Raw genomic sequence first — 16,380 nt, 5'->3', positions numbered from 1 at the left:
GTACGATGGTTAAAAAATAGACAGATATTCCAAGGTATCCTTAAAAGGCAGCTTGGATGTTTTTATTTTCTGCAGTTTAGACTTCTTCTATAACCTATTTTTGAAAGCAAAACACCAAGCAGGGTTATTTGAAACAATTTATTAAACAAATATTTGTGAGAGGTCATTCCTTCTCCTGAGTTTACTTTATGTCTTTGAATACCCCCATTTGAATACCTTATTCTAGGGCCTAACTGGGGCCCCCGCACCGAAACTTGGCCCGGTCGGACCCCGAGGGCAGGAAGGGGGGGCCCTTCCTGGAACCGTCACCTTATCGTGGTGGAGAGGTGGTGAGGGGCCAGACTAAGAATGGTTCAAAAACTCCAATGAATATCGAAAAAAGAGGAGATGTGACCCGGCCCGGAGGAAGCCCGGGGCCCCCGCCTGGAGCCAGGCCCAGACGGAGGGCTCGATGGCGAGCGCCTGGTGGCCGGGTTTGCCACGGAGCCCGGTCGGGCACAGCCCGAACACACTACGTGGCACCCCCCCTCTCTTCATCCCATGGGCCCACCACCTGTGGGAAGACCCGTTGGGGTCGGGTGCGCAGCCACATGGGTGGCAGCGAAGGTCAGGGGTCTCGACGGACCAGACCCGGGCGGCAGAAGCTGGCTCTGGGGACGTGGAACGTCACCTCGCTGTGGGGAAAGGAACCGGAGCTTGTGAGGGAGGTGGAGCGCTATCAGGTAGATCTAGTGGGGCTTACCTCCACGCACAGTCTCAGCTCCGGTACCGTACTCCTGGATAAGGGTTGGACTCTATTCTTCTCCGGAGTTGCCGAGGGCGTGAGGCGCCGGGCAGGTGTGGGGATACTCATAAATCCCCGGCTGAGCGCCGCGGTGTTGGAGTTTACCCCGGTAGACGAGAGGGTCGCCTCCCTGCGCCTAAGGGTTGTCGGGGGGAAAACTCTGACTGTTGTTTGTGCGTATGCACCAAACAGCAGTTCAGAGTACTCTGCCTTCTTGGAGACCCTGAATGGAGTCCTGTATGGGGCTCCAGTAGGGGACACCGTAGTTCTGCTGGGAGACTTCAACGCCCACGTGGGCAACGATGGAGACACCTGGAGAGGCGTGGTGGGGAGGAACAGCCTCCCTGATCTAAACCCGAGCGGTCGTTTGTTATTGGACTTCTGTGCTAGTCATGGATTATCCATAACGAACACCATGTTCGAACATAAGGGTGCTCATAAGTGTACCTGGTACCAGAGTACCCTAGGCCGAAGATCGATGATCGATTTCGTGATCGTGTCATCTGATCTGAGGCCGCATGTTTTGGTTAAGAGAGTGGCGGAACTGTCAACCGACCACCATCTGGTGGTGAGTTGGATCAGGGAATGGGGGAAAATTCCGGATAGACCTGGTAAGCCCAAACGAGTAGTGCGGGTGAATTGGGAACGTCTGGAGGAGGCCCCCATCCTAGGTATCTTCAACTCAGATACCTAGTTTTTCTGGCATTCCTGTGGAGGTTGGGGGCATTGAGCCGGAGTGGGCGGTGTTCAAAGCCTCCATTGCTGAAGCTGCGGTGGCTAGCTGTGGCCTCAGGGTCTTAGGCCCCTCAAGGGGCGGTAACCCTCGGACACCAGTGGTGGACACCGGTGGTCAGGGAAGCCGTCCGATTGAAGAAGGAGGCCTTCCGGGATATGATATCCTGGAGGACTCCTGACTCGGTTGCAGGGTACCGACAGGCTCGAAGGGCTGCAGCTGCTGTCGTGTCGGAGGCTAAGCAGCGGGTGTGGGAGAAGTTTGGAGAGGCCATGGAAAAGGACTTTCGGTCGGCACCATAGTGTTTCTGGAAGACCATCCGGCACCTCAGGAGGGGGAAACAGGGAACCATCCAAGCTGTGTACAGTAAGGATGGGACTCTGTTGACCTCAACTGAGGAGGTTGTCGGACGTTGGAAGGAACACTTTGAGGAACTCCTGAATCCGAATAACACGCCCTCTATGTTGGAGGCAGAGCTCGAGGTTGATGGTGTTTCGTCGTCAATTTCCCTGGTGGAGGTCACTGAGGTAGTCAAACATCTCCGCAGTGGCAAAGCCCCAGGGATTGATGAGATCCAGCCAGAAATGCTAAAGGCTCTGGGTGTTGAGGGGCTGTCATGGTTGACACGCCTATTCAACATCGCGTGGGAGTCGGGTACAGTGTCTGTTCAAAAAGGGGGACCAGAGAGTGTGTGCCAATTACCGGGGTATCACACATCTCAGCCTCCCTGGTAAAGTCTACTCCAAGGTGCTGGAAAGGAGGGTTTGGCCGATCGTCGAACCTCAGATTGAAGAGGAACAATGCGGTTTTCGCCCCGGATGTGGAACTACGGACCAGCTCTCCCCCTCCTCGCAAGGATCCTGGAGGGGGCCTGGGAGTATGCCCATCCGGTCTACATGTGTTTTGTGGATCTGGAGAAGGCGTATGACCGGGTCCCCCGGGAGAAACTGTGGGAGGTGCTGCGGGAGTATGGGGTAAGGGGGTCTATCCTCAGGGCCATCCAATCTCTGTGCTCCCAAAGCGAGAGCTGTGTTCGTGTCCTCGGCAGCCAGTCAGTTTCGTTCTCAGTGGGTGCTGGTCTCCGCCAGGGCTGCGCCTTGTCACCAATCCTGTTTGTGATATACATGGACAGGATATCGAGGCGTAGTCGTGGTGGGGAGGGGTTGCAGTTCGGTGATCTGAGGATCTCGTCACTGCTTTTTGCATTGGATCATCGGCCTGTGACCTTCAGCACTCACTGGATCGGCTGGCGGCCGAATGTGAAGCGGCTGGGATGAGGATCAGCACCGCTAAATCTGAGGCCATGACTCTTAGCAGGAAACCGGTGGATTGCTTACTCCGGGTAGGAAATGAGTCCTTAGCCCAAGTGAAGGAGTTCAAGTACCTCGGGGTCTTGTTCGCGAGTGAGGGTACTATGGAGTGTGAGATTGGCCGGAGAATCGGAGCAGCGGGGGCGGTATTGCGTTCGCTTTACCGCACCGTTGTTACGAAAAGAGAGATGAGCCGCAAGGCAAAGCTCTCGATCTACCGGTCGATCTTCGTTCCTATCCTCACCTATGGTCAGGGGGGGTTGAGTGATGACCGAAAGGACGAGATCGCGGGTACAAGCGGCCGAGATGAGTTTTCGCAGAAGGGTGGCTGGCGTCTCCCTTAGGGATAGGGTGAGAAGCTCAGCCATCCATGAGGAACTCGGATTAGAGCCGCTGCTCCTTTACTTAGAATGGAGTCAGCTGAGGTGGTTCGGGCATCTGGTAAGGATGCCCACTGGGCGCCTCCCTTGGGAGGTGTTTCAGGCACGTCCAGTGGGGAGGAGACCTCGGGGAAGACCTAGGACTAGGTGGAGAGATTATATCTCAACACTGGCCTGGGAACGCCTCGGGATCCCCCCGTCAGAGCTGGTCAATGTGGCCCGGAAAAGGGAAGTCTGGGGCCCCCTGCTTGAGCTGCTCCCCCCGCGACCCGACCCCAGATAAGCGGACGAAGATGAAATGAGACAACTGTCATATAAATAAATGGGCGATTTGGACTAATAAATGGGCCAATATTTGTCCATTCTATTGGCTTCATTCTATTTTTAAGGCTTTTTCTAAACCACCCTAAGTGCTTTACAATATTGCCTCACATTCACCATTCACGCACACCTTCACGGCGGAGTAAACCATGCAAGGCGACAGCCAGCTCGACAGGAGCTAACAGTCGGGTTTAGGTGCCTTGCTCAAGGACACCTCAACACTCAGCTAGGAGGAGCCTGGGATCGAACCAACAACCTTCAGGTTTCCAGCCAACCCGCTCTACCTCCTGAGCTACTGCTTTTGCTGGCTGCAAAAGTCTAATTTAAGGTTCTAACAAATAAATAGTATGGGTATATTGTACATTTTCTGAATCATCAGAGTGCCTTGAGTATTGAAGTTGTTCAGTTTTGTGTCCCTGGTTTTCTTTAATGCCACAGGGATAAAAGAAAGCATCCAGTTTAGGCGGAAATTGTAAGAAAATGTGTGTTATATCTGGTTTAAAGAAGTCATGTGACCTCTGTGTTTGACAGACAGATTCAGTACTGGGCTTAAATGAAAGCGTCAAAGGTCTCCTTTCCAACGACAGCAAGCACCATATTATAGAATATCGACAATATCCCTACCCTGAGCCTAAATAGTAGGGTAGGAAGGGGGGGTTCCCATGCAACCGAAAGATATTCTTCGAATCTAGTTTTTTGTAATCCTTAAGGTGTCTAGTAAAGGAATTTTGGTGTTCCCCACGCAAATTATTGTCCCATGTATGATTTGTTGTACCATCTTTTGTGTCTGTATTGGATTTTTCGGATGGGAAAAATTGAGTTTTTTAATCTACATAGATCTTGAACAATACATTCTACGGCCACAATCCAAAACATTTTCTCTTCGAATATGCATGAGGAATTGATAGAGATGAGGATTGCCATGATTAGATGATTTATGGTGCATGAAATATTGTCATATGTATGTTTATTCTGACTATATTGGTTGCCACCCTGGATTTCCAAAAATGAAAAAAAAATATAAAATCGACATAATGTCTTAACTGTACATTATGTAATGACAAATTACCATATTTTCTGTTTCATTTTGGCATAAGACATTGAGAGATGGGTAGTGACATGACTGGAAGAGGTATGTAACATTAACACACAACTAAATACTAAAAATGTAGGCTAATCAAATGGTGGAATTGGGCAGAATTGGTCCTAAGGAACATCTCCCATACGCTTTAAGGAGATATTTTTCAAACTGTTATATAACATAATATAACAGTAAGTATAATATTTATTGAAACAAAACAGAAACACACGTAGCCTGGCAGCAATGTGCGGCTCCTACCACTGGGGGGTGGTAGAAATTTCAAAATAAGTAAAAAAAACAGTTTTGTTTAATTTATTCCCATGGGCCCCCCAACAACTGTCCACCTTTCCCCCGCAGTCCAACGGCCGTACCTCAAACGTCTCTCACATGTGGGCACCTGAAACAAGTTATTGAGTAAGGTTTGATAGTATATAGTAAGGCACCATTTTATCACTTTCTCACGCATGACTGGGCTACGCTTAATATTCTCCAAAATGTTATAATAAAAAAAGAATAGTGAGAAAGGCTCAGAGGTGAATTATACTTGTCAATATGCTCACATTGCCACCAGATGACTCAAGCTGATATGCTTTACCTGGCTTCAACAACTACCACTGCTGTTCCACATTTCTCCAGCTGTGGTGGAGAGGCTTTGCTGCCCAACACTCAAGTAGTAGTTTACAGAGTTCTGTCTTGTTCTCATCATTTGCCAGGAGGAGTTTGAAGTCAATCGGCTTCCTTGTTGCAGGACCACCTATGATGTACCGCTGGGACACGCCACGACGCAATCTCTCCTGAGCCTTGACAGAATCATCATGGTAGGAGTCCGTTGAGAAGACAAAATGCTTCTTAGCCACCATATGGTCAAGGGACTGGAGACAAGTTCCCTGAAACGTTGGTGGGAGGTTCATCAAGGCATGGAAGAGTGCATTGCCATCCTGGATATAGAAAGCTTCTTTTGAATAAGATACATATTCAGGAGCATCTTCCATCAAGTAGTGAAGCATTGCAGCCTTGTTGGTCTTATTGAAGAACCGATCAGCTCTGCCTAGGCTGGGAGGAACTGGGAAGAGTGAGTACCGCATCAGCTCATCAAGTCATCCAGGTTCTGTGACTTGATGAGCAGCATGAAGACGAGGTCACTTTGTTCACGGTACTGGAATACCTGCAAAGATGAACAGGTGAACAATACTGTTTTCCTCAGTATGCCATGTATGTCAAATATGGCAACAATTACATTTTTTTACTGTTTTGTTTGATCATCAGAAGAGCCACTCTCAAATACTGTGCAGCAGAGCCAGCTTGACAGTTGCAGATCCATTAATTTTACTGAGGGGTGAGCAATCTGCATGTACATGTCAAATATAAGTTTAAGGACAATGGTCTTCTGATTTGACACCATCATCTCTCTTGGATTTCTTTGAGGCAGGAGTGAACTCTTCAGACTCACTGTTTTTTTCTCTCTCGTGTTTCTTTGACTTAGTCTTGTTTTTGTTGTGTTGGATAATACTGAGGGCACCGACACGTTCATTTCTGTGAGTGTGTGTGTTTCTGTGTGTCCATCCTTGTGCGTGGGAGAAGACATAGTTGCCACAAGATCTCTGATCATTCAAGAAGCAAGGGGAGAGGGAGGACATATTTCCTGCCAGAACTCTGACAGTTCTCATAATAACTCTGATAATCCTCGCAGCATGGGGGATGGGGCAAACATAGTTCCTGCGAGAACTTTGATGATTCATTCAACATTCCTCTTTGCATTTGTGCCTCAACTAAACAGTTGACCAGAAAATGACCAGACAGGAAAAGATTTAATGCCACTGAGGTTCTGTCACAGATTTTTCAGGGTGGAAGCAATATATATGAGGATGTTTCTTAGACGCAGGATCATTTTGAGGAGGACCCTGATTATGCGGCATCCTCCTCAGATGAGAATAAAACCAGTGCTATAGGAAATTCTGACCCCCCAGCTTTCAATCTAAAAATGGAAAGCTGCTGATCCTGATACAAGACAGGGTAGACTGACTGCAGCTAATGTCATCAAAATGGTTCCAGGCCCCACCCACCAGATATGCTAGCAGTCATAAGATATACAATCTGCATTTTAACTATATTTTATTTTACAATGTATACATATATTACTATATTTGAATATCAACATAAAGCCCTGCAAACACAAAAACATAATGTTTTTAATTGTAGGTAAATTAATGAGATAGTACAGTGATATGCATATTTCGCAATCATATTGTATACGGATAGTATGGATATTGGAACAGAGCACTGGTCTACAGAAGGCCGGTAGTATTGACCTCCTATTGGAACTGACCATCACATATATATGATTATACTGTATATATAATCATATTGATTGTATATTGTCATATACAATCAATACTAGATGCATAAGGAGAGGTTGGGGGCAGTCATGTATTATTTACTGGGATATAAAGATGGTCAGTAGAAAGGCCTAAAGTAGTTGAGAGAGAAACTTGGTTAAGTCTTTCAGTTACAATAATTTTCTGCATGTTTACATTGCTCAGGTCAGAATGACCCCAAACATTGAAGTTGTACATTTATTGGAACATAATAGGAGGGTTGGGGAACATGTGTATCAGACACCTAAAGCATTAAAAATATATAACAGTTTGAAAAATAACTCCTTATGGAGATGTTCCTTTGGACCAAATCTGCCTATCGATTAGCCTACATTTTTTGTATTAAGTTGTCTGTTAATGTTCAATACATCTTCCAGTCATGTCACTACCCATCTCTCTCAATGTCTTATGCCAAAATAAAACAGAAAATAAGGTCATTTTTCATTACATAATGTACAGTTAAGACATGTCGATTTTATATTTTCTTTTTTGCATTTTTGGAAATCCAGGGTGGCAACCAATATAGCCAGAATAAACATACGTATGACAATATTTAAAGTGGGGATCATCAACATTTGTTTATGAGACATCTTAAAGACTGCAAAAATACAAAAGATAGAAAACATAGTTCAATAGTGTCCATGGGGGAGGAGTTCCACAGATCCAATGTCACCGATTCTTTTCCTTATTTTGTGTTTATTAGAGTTTTTATGCACCATTAATTTGCGTGGGGAACATCAAAATTCCTTTACTAGACACCTTAAGGATTACAAAAAGCTAGGTTTAAAAAATATACCTTTCGGATGCATGGAAACCCCCCCTTCCTACCAGACTAAAAGCAGATACACAGCAGATTCCAAAAACGCAATTTATCTTAGGGAGTTAGTAACTTCATGAGCTGAAAAAAAAGTGATTTCACTACCACCGCTACGCTGCTATCGTGCTGCTATCCTTTTTTTACAGGATTTAGAACACCATTCACATTGTATGTAACTACCCTGACTGGAGCTGCTGTATCACCCATTATCGACATTTTAACCACTGCCTTCCCCCCTTGCTACTCAAACTTAAAGAAAGATGAACACGGAAAGAACAAAGCAATGAACAAAATGCGTGTTATACTTATGCAATACGAGTATGGTAAAGAGGTCTTCTTTGCGACCTTAAGGGAGCCGGGTCAAGTCAAGTAAAAAAAATAAATTACCTTGTTGTAGTGAATGTCCAGCAATTAAACCGTAAATAACACTCATCTCTTCTAAAGCCTCAAGTTTATTTTAGTATCCCTGTCGCAAGGCTTCTCCAGGTTCATCTTCTCTTGCAGCCCAAGGTGTATGCCACATCAACCTATGGTCTTGTCGGCCCAGCTCACTGCCGGCTTCTAGACTGGTACTGGGAGCCCTCACCGCGACAGGTCCCCGGTGGCGTCCACCGCTGAGTTGTACACGCAGGTCTCCTCTTCATGAAATACCCTCAGCTTGGCTGGGAACGGTGTTTGAAAGCACAGTTTGTTGACCCTCAGAACTCGTGTTGCCTCTGTGTATATGCGTCGCTTCCTGAGGACCTCCCGGGCGTAGTCATCATTTCCTGATAGATAAACCCCTTCCTCTGCCAGGCCAACTTTAAATATGCCTCTTTGGTTTAGAAACTGGAAAATTTGACCACAATAGATCGCGGGAGGGACTCAAAGTGGTGGCTTCAGCCCAGGGAACTGTGGGCTCGTTCAAGCTCGAGTTCGGTGGAGGCGGGAAATCACAGCTTTTATCTCAACATTTCCAAAAATCGTCGGGGAATTATTTTCGGCCCGTTATGCCATGAATTCTTAAATTCTCCCGTCTTGGCCGTCCCTCTTGATCTATTAGCCTGGCCTCCAGTTTTTCCTGTAGTTTCAGCACCTCTAATGCCGCTACTTCCACAACCTACATTCTTACTTCTGATTCGGACATTCAGTTTTTCAACCTCGTCGAGTCGTCGTTAGTTGTTTTAAAATCCTCAAAGAGCGACACCATTCTCCCGGCGAAAGTCTCTCAGTGTCTGGAGTATAATTTATAAATCAGCCATCTCGCCTGCCACCTATCGGGTCAAATCATCAGGCTCAATAAGGCTGCCGCTAGCTGTCTCGTCGACTGAATTTTCCTCAGCCGGAGGGGTCGGTTGTTTCGCCTGTACGGTGGTTTTCCGTTTCTGTCTGGGCATATCGACTCCTTAATCACATCACATCACTTTGAAATCATTTAAACTTCTGAAAGTCTGCTTTATGGCATCAGGGTCGGGGAGCCACGAAGTTACGTTACTAACCTCATGGCCGCTCAACCGGACTATAATATGCTATTATAACAAATGTTTAAAAAAGTGCTTCCTCTCCATTTATGCCTAGCTACATGGACTTGTAGCAAGTGGCTACAAGTGAAAGAGCCAGAAGCCTGAGTACCGAGGGTCAGAGACATGGTTCTCCCCGACTACTCCTACTGGACCCTGGATTACGCCCTGTCTTCGAAGGGGGCTAGCAAGCTTCTGGACTCAAGCCTCCTAGCAAGATGCTGCCTAATCGACAGGTGCCTGCCCATCATGTTCAACCAGTACCCCAAGTCAATGCACTAATTCATACATAACCCATCAGTGCTTCTGACAACTCATACTTAAGTGTGACAACATAGCTTTTGAAACGGCTGAAAGTCAACATCACAACTGAAAAACGAATTAATAAAATAAAAGAGGGGCCTTTTAGTCACTCAACATCTATTTTTACTACCTGCGACATTTTGAGCGGCGGACCAGAAGGCCTTCTCTGCGGACTCCCTGCTGCTCTTCCCCAGTCACTACACAGGCCAGCCGGGCTACATTAGCGACACCGGGACCTCCACCATCTGGGACGATGAGGCCGTGGTTACGTACTGGGAGAGGGGCCGCGATTAGCACAGGGCGGGGCCCTGGCAGCTGACAGATAAACCAGCAGCAACTGCCAATGCACAGAGGGAGGGGCACGAACTGTCCACCAGTGGCAACAGGGATGAACTTTTATCCCCTGACGAGAATGGATATCTTAACGAATCCATAGTTCGATCAAGTGCCATCACAGGTCTGTAATTTACACACAAAAACCTGTAAATTCTCTGTTCTCAAGTAGGGCTGAGTTGTCCAGGTTTATTTTTGCTTTGCTTATCTGATGTGTCTTATGGGGGTCAACATTGCCCCTTAAAGATTGGGACTGAAATTCTCTTTTTTGGCCATTTTTGCAAAATTACTTGAAATCCTTATCATAACCCACTTACAGCCACGGAGTTAGAAGTACTGACATGAAAATTAAACAAGTCAATCATCTGTGGAACGAGCAGGGCTCGAAAAACTCCAGCCAATGATTTCCAGACCCACCGAGTGGCATTGGACAGTAAGTACGTAAATCAACTTACTGTCGTACTGCACTCCCCCTCCACCCGCGCGACCCCTTCGTGCACGTACTCAAAGCTCGTGACCTAGAGCAAGCTTCTGTTTGTGGTTATCCTGCGGTAGCTACTGGAGCTAGCTAACTAGCCAATGGCTCGGTCTCGCGCATCTGTGTTCGCTCGTGCATGATTGCGCGTCCATGTACTTGGAATGGGTGGAGTCAGAGTCAGCGTTGAAGGAGTGGGTAGGACCATTTGAGTTGTCTATTTTCAAAATCTGATGGCGTTTCGCAAATCCCATACCCAACCTTTAATCCCAAATGAAACAATTTCTAAATAAATAAGCCCCAAATACTCAACATAAGTTTATTAAAAAAAAAAAAGGAAAAAGCATTGGTAGTTTAATTCCAAGCAAACAAAAGGAACCATTTAAAAATAGTTCACGAAAATTAGTTATGAAAACAATTAATTTAACCACACAAATGACGATGTAATAAATTAATCAGCATAAACAAAGGAAAGCCATGCTTGTACATCGGTGCAGCACCGGTAATATTGACACTGCAATCCTCGAAATGTAAGACACCCGAATATTCACATCCAGACGGCATGTTTCAGTACTAAGTTCCACAGTTCCTCGTATGGAAGAGAACTAAAGCTTTGATAAGAGAATTCAAATATTTTTTCTTTTAATGTAAATATTAGGGCTTCAATTTAAAAAAAGGATTCTGTACAATGTGCATATCTGAAATTGTGTATCAAGAAAATAACAGTTGGGAAAATGAAAATAAAATGCCAGTCAATGAAGATGAGATTTTAACATTATAAATTGATGCATTAATGATACAGAGTAACATTAATGAAGTACTTAGATGGAGCCCTATTAGCCTCGATTAAACTTTGAACTTCAGAATATCACTGATATTTCTTCAACATCAAGCAGGTTTAAAGAAACAAAATCAACCTGTCATTTACAAATAAGTACCTTGAGTAAACCTGCTACAGCTCGATAATTCACCTGCTTATAAAAGACGCAGCTAATGCAACAAATCTGCCAAGAAAATGAATGTGCAATTGGGACCAGTAAGCTGGAGTACCCAGAGGAGCTAGAAGAGGTTGGATGATAGGTTCAGATATACCAGAAGAGAGACAGCTTATGGATGTGTATGACACACAAAATAAAAGAAATGAAGAAATCACTCAATATTAAATAAACAGCTTGAAACAGAAAAGCATACGCTATAAAACATTGGTCAAACAGTGATCACTCAATTGATAAGAGGAAAAATGAACGTTCAAACCAAAGTCTCAATAAGTTTAAGTCAAATCAAGTCTGGAGGGAATCTTTTCTATTGATAATCCTGAGTGTTGCCAGACAAGGCCCCACTTTGTGAATGAGGTAAACCCTTATTGTTGATATAGCTTTAAGATCCACAAATTAATCTGTGGAGATACAGCATATCTGCAAAATAATAAAAACAGATATACAGAAATAGATTCATTTGGTAAAGAATACATATGGAAATAGTGATATATAAATTTTTGTTTGTTTTCTGACGGTGTCTACAGAGTCCATGTGCTCGAGGTTACTGCCAGCAGCGACCAAGAACTATAAACAGATTTTACAGTTGGAAAGAAAAACATGTGTGTAGAAAAAACATTCCCTCGCATTGCAATTAATTTCAATGAGTACACATCTCGTTAACTCAATCACAAAGACCATACAGCAAAATGAATAAATGAAGCCTTTTGTTTGATTTGGGATATAAAAGGAAGACATTAGCAGTCGGCCATTAAATGTTACTGTAGAAAAAACATGTCGTCCAGGAACACTAAATAAATGTAGCAAAAACATGTCTAGCCACACACAACCTACAATAACGATGCACTGTTGGCACCAATAACTAAATACAAGCAAAGAACGAAACAAACCCAATTCAAATCAAAAATTCCCACATTTCTTTTTACCACACCTTCTAAAGCACTTTTACAAAGGCAGTTTTATAAGCCATTGATTATTGATATACATTATCAAAAGAACGCCACAGTGTTTGCTCATAGAAACAACGCAAGCCATCATACTAGTGAGCCGAAATAGGATTTTAAAAACACCTGTGAGAAAACAAAGTGCGATTTTGCATATGAGAATTTGTAAATGAACCCCCTTAACGAGGGGTCAGATACCTGTAACATGATCCGCAGCTGTAAACATGGTACATTGTAGCTATGAAGAAGTTTTAAGGCTTTCCGAAATTCCTGAAGTGTTGTTCACTGAGATAAAGAAATAACGAGTCAGTCACACAGTACACACAGTGGAGACAATGGCGAAATAAAACGTCTCAGTAGCCAGAACCAGACGAGACACAGTATGTACTTTCATATGCTTAATTTAGTCAAGAGGTTTGCTTGATAAACTCAACCGCTTTTCTCCAGAGGCATTTCCCCTCCTCCTTCAAAAAAAACATGTGGATGATTATATTTGGGGAATGTCCAAAATCAATTACAAGGGGAAAAAAAAAAATCTAGTTTTAATCAAATGTACACACGGCACTATATTTTCTATTCTTAATAGATGCAGACCGTGCTGAAATTTCACATCCCAATATCCTTAGCCTAAAAATATCATGTGGGCAATTTCCAAATGATATATTTCTTTGCCTTATGCGTGATCCTTCTGTTAATGCAACATGAAGAGGAAAGACACTGCCTGCTTCAGCAATGCATTCTGCTGCATGCTTTCACATCCACGATGCCAGGGGGGGGGATGCCAGTGTGCCAGCTTTGTTTTACATGAAATGCAAGTCTTTTTTTTGCATGCCCAGTTCTTTTGCTTACAGAAATGTGAATTAGGACATATACACACGCACACACACAAACACACACACTTGCAAGCAGTGCCATCCTATAAAGCGTACACTCAAACCCTAATGTAAGGACTACAATAAATCACATGTTACTCGCGGCAAGTAGCATTACTGTTCATCTACATTAAAAAACGTAAAGCGTAAATTAATTTGCATCAGTGTTAGGCAGAATACCACCATGTGTTTAACGGGTCATCGTTTCAAGATGGTAGGTTGATCTACAAGGAGGCAGAGCCGATGGCTGTTCTACAGAGTACCCTGCGGCAGAGTGACCAAGAGATCTGCCCTTCAACCAAGGCTTTTTAACAGGACAAATATTTTAAAGACGTGGCTTTTACAGTTGCAGTTAATAATTCAACTCAAAAGAAACAGCTACAGTTAAAACAAACATGGAATGTGACACTTCTAAAAAAACGTAGGCTATGGAATAAGCAAAGCTTAAAAGAAAATGAAAGCTAGTTAGCTTCCATTTTTTCTTTGCCTGACTATCTAACGTCACAAAATGGTTACTAATCAAAGGTAGAGAACACTACAGGAAGGGGGAAAAAAATGTCATAATAAAATAAATTGTAGGACATAATTTGGCTGATGTGTGTGATGTGCAGCTTTACACAGAAAATGTTCAGAATCCCTGCAATTTTTTGTGTGTCTTTCTATTTGTTTCATTTATAGTTCTTCTGAGAAAGTGAGATTCTGTCAAGTAGGCATGTAGTGGTCACTTAAATTCAGTGAGGGTGAGTCAGTGCTACTCTCGTGTGCACGTGTACATGCTAGGTCAGAGCCATTGATCTGATTGTAGCTGGTTAACTTTCTTTAAACCCCCATTTGTGCTGCTGTGACCCACGTAGCCCCCCCCCCCCCCCACCGCACTGGTTACTGGCCTATATGAGAGTGTGGCTCGAAGCACTGCCCTGCCCTTGAGCAGGGGAGGAAGAGGAGGGGGTGACAGCCCCCTTGTTTCGCCCCAACATGGAGGGCATGAAATCGGGGTGGCGGCGGGCGTGCTTGATCAGGTGATCGCTGCGCATGAAGCGCTTGTCGCAGAGTGGGCAGAGGAAGCGCTTCTCCCCTGTGTGCGTGCGGGTGTGGCGGGCCAGCTCGTCTGAGCGGGCAAACTTTTTCTCGCAGTCGGGCCAGGTGCACGGGAATGGCCGCTCCCCTGCAGCAGAGAGATTATGAAACCTCCATTACACATCTAATAAGCATATACACTTAGAAACTGAGGATGGTTTAGTAGAAATATTGATAATATCACAACACACTAGTTTAGTAAGCAGAAATGCATCTAAAAATACAATATCAACTTTGACAACAGAAAAAGAGTAGTCATGTGGTAGCATATTCAAAGATCTTATTTCAATTATACTTTCTGAATATTGAACATAACTAGTAGTTTGAGTGGAAGTCTGGAGTAGCCCTGCTCAACGTCGCAGAGCCAGACCACTCCACCAGACCGTGTTTTTTTTCCTTAGTGCTAGTTTACTCTCCGTGGGCGTTCCCGGCGTTTTATTACCGACCCCAGTAGCATCTCAGCCCGAGACGACCACCCCGCGGCTTCCTGCTCCTATTAAATATACTTTTTGAGTAGTTAGCGCAGTTAAACAACTGATACAGCTGGGGTTACGCTGGTTATACATAATTATAATAGTCCGACAAAGCAAGCATTGCGTTACCCGATTGTCCCCATTACTACACGAGGTGGGCTGATAACTATATATAAATTAGCTTGTGTAGGGCTGAGTAGCAAAAATACACATGGTGACTGAATCTGTGCTAGCGCAACCTAATGTTGGGTTTCATCTTACTTCCACTTCACATTCAAATGTGTCCCGGAGGAAGATCGCTGTTCTGCACGTCCAACCCTGTCCTTTGTTACTTACGGGCGGCTTTGTCAGGACCCCCCTGTTCGAGTTGTTCTACCCCCTTTCTTTTGCACCGACAGTACGCGGGTAAACGGGGCAAGGTACCCACCCAACCAGCTTCCATAACTAATCCCCTCAAAACAAAGAAATGTTAGCGTGAAAAATAACAACGTGTAGTTGCTTGTAAACTATGGCATCCCCCCAAACACATTAGGGCGACACGATGTCTACGACACCGAGCTGCATTACCTGTATGGGTTCGGATGTGTGCTTTCAAGTGGGACGATTTCCCATAAACTCGGTCGCATCCGTCGAAAGTGCATTGGTGTCGCTTGACCGGGGACCGGGGGGGAGCTCCTCCCCAGGGCCCGGGGACCGGGGTGGCCGACGGGGTCATGGTAGGGGTGGTCGAGTCGGACAACGTGGTGTAGCCGCTTTCCCCGCAGGATGAGTTGCTGCTCTCCGAGTAGGCCGACATGGGGCGGAACTTGCCGTGGAGGTCGGTGAGGATCCCGGCCACCGTCATCATGTTGGTGGCCTCGAGTCTCAGCGTCTCGCGCACCTCCCTGTCCTCGCTCGACCCTTCTGGCTCATGGGTTAGCAGGCCCGCCGAGGCGGGCAGGGTGGCGGGGACGACCGGGGTGGGTCTATGCAGGACGGGGCCGCTGGATATTGACACCAGACACTCGGCAGCAAAATAATCAGAATAGGCAGCCATTGCTTTCCTTCTTTGGCTTTGGCGACAGATTGTTAGCCTAGTCGTGAACAAATAAAATGACGCCTTGTGTGAGTAGCGAGGAGGGGCTAGTCGGTGCTCGACCTCGTTTTATCAAACTCGTCGAAGAAAATGAGTTTACTGCTAATCCTTCGTTGCCATAAAGTGTATAGATCCACTTGATAGTTCCTGATAAATACAGACTCGAATAGCGGCGAGCAAAAGGAAAAACAATTTCTTTGCTAAAAACGTCCTAAAGTAACGAGCCCAACGTGCGTGCTTTACATCGTCTGACTATTCATTGTTTCAGACTATCTGAAAAGCCGGTGAAACACACGCCCCCAGAACAGACTGAGAAGGCTCCACGCACGCTGACGTAGACTGAGAGAGGATCGTTGTTTAGAGCGCTATCCCGGTCTACCGACACCGTCATTTCCGTTCGCGGACCTCCTGTGGGCGTGGTGTGTTCTTTAATAGGTCTATGCGTACACCACTCGGGGATTCTGAGAGGACGCCAGTGCAAAGTTACCGTAACGAGAACAATGAAAAACATGTTAAGAGTAAGACTTGAGAAT

At 45.3% G+C, this 16,380-nt stretch overlaps 1 protein-coding gene across 1 annotated transcript; it reads right to left on the bottom strand.

Annotated features, from left to right (window-relative positions):
• Positions 1-10,752: 10,752 nt before the first annotated feature.
• On the bottom strand, positions 10,753-16,177 carry zgc:153115 (uncharacterized protein LOC768186 homolog). The gene is made up of 2 exons (XM_060059967.1): positions 15,340-16,177; positions 10,753-14,387 (listed from the first exon to the last, which is right to left on the bottom strand). The coding sequence occupies exons 1-2, from the start codon at positions 15,806-15,808 to the stop codon at positions 14,110-14,112; spliced, it is 747 nt and encodes a 248-aa protein (XP_059915950.1). The 5' UTR covers positions 15,809-16,177; the 3' UTR covers positions 10,753-14,109.
• Positions 16,178-16,380: the final 203 nt, after the last annotated feature.

The sequence above is a fragment of the Gadus macrocephalus genome, chromosome 8, assembly GCF_031168955.1.
Source record: "Gadus macrocephalus chromosome 8, ASM3116895v1".
NCBI lineage: Eukaryota > Metazoa > Chordata > Actinopteri > Gadiformes > Gadidae > Gadus > Gadus macrocephalus.
Note: the sequence above shows the minus strand (reverse complement) of the source record. Positions and strands in the feature narration are given on the sequence as shown.

Coding starts and splice junctions, on each gene's coding strand:
- zgc:153115 (XM_060059967.1), bottom strand. CDS start 15,808: ATGGCTGCCTATTCTGATTATTTTGCTGCCGAGTGTCTGGTGTCAATA. Junction 14,388..15,339: donor ACACATCCGAACCCATACAG/GTAATGCAGCTC, acceptor TCTCTGCTGCAG/GGGAGCGGCCATTCCCGTGC.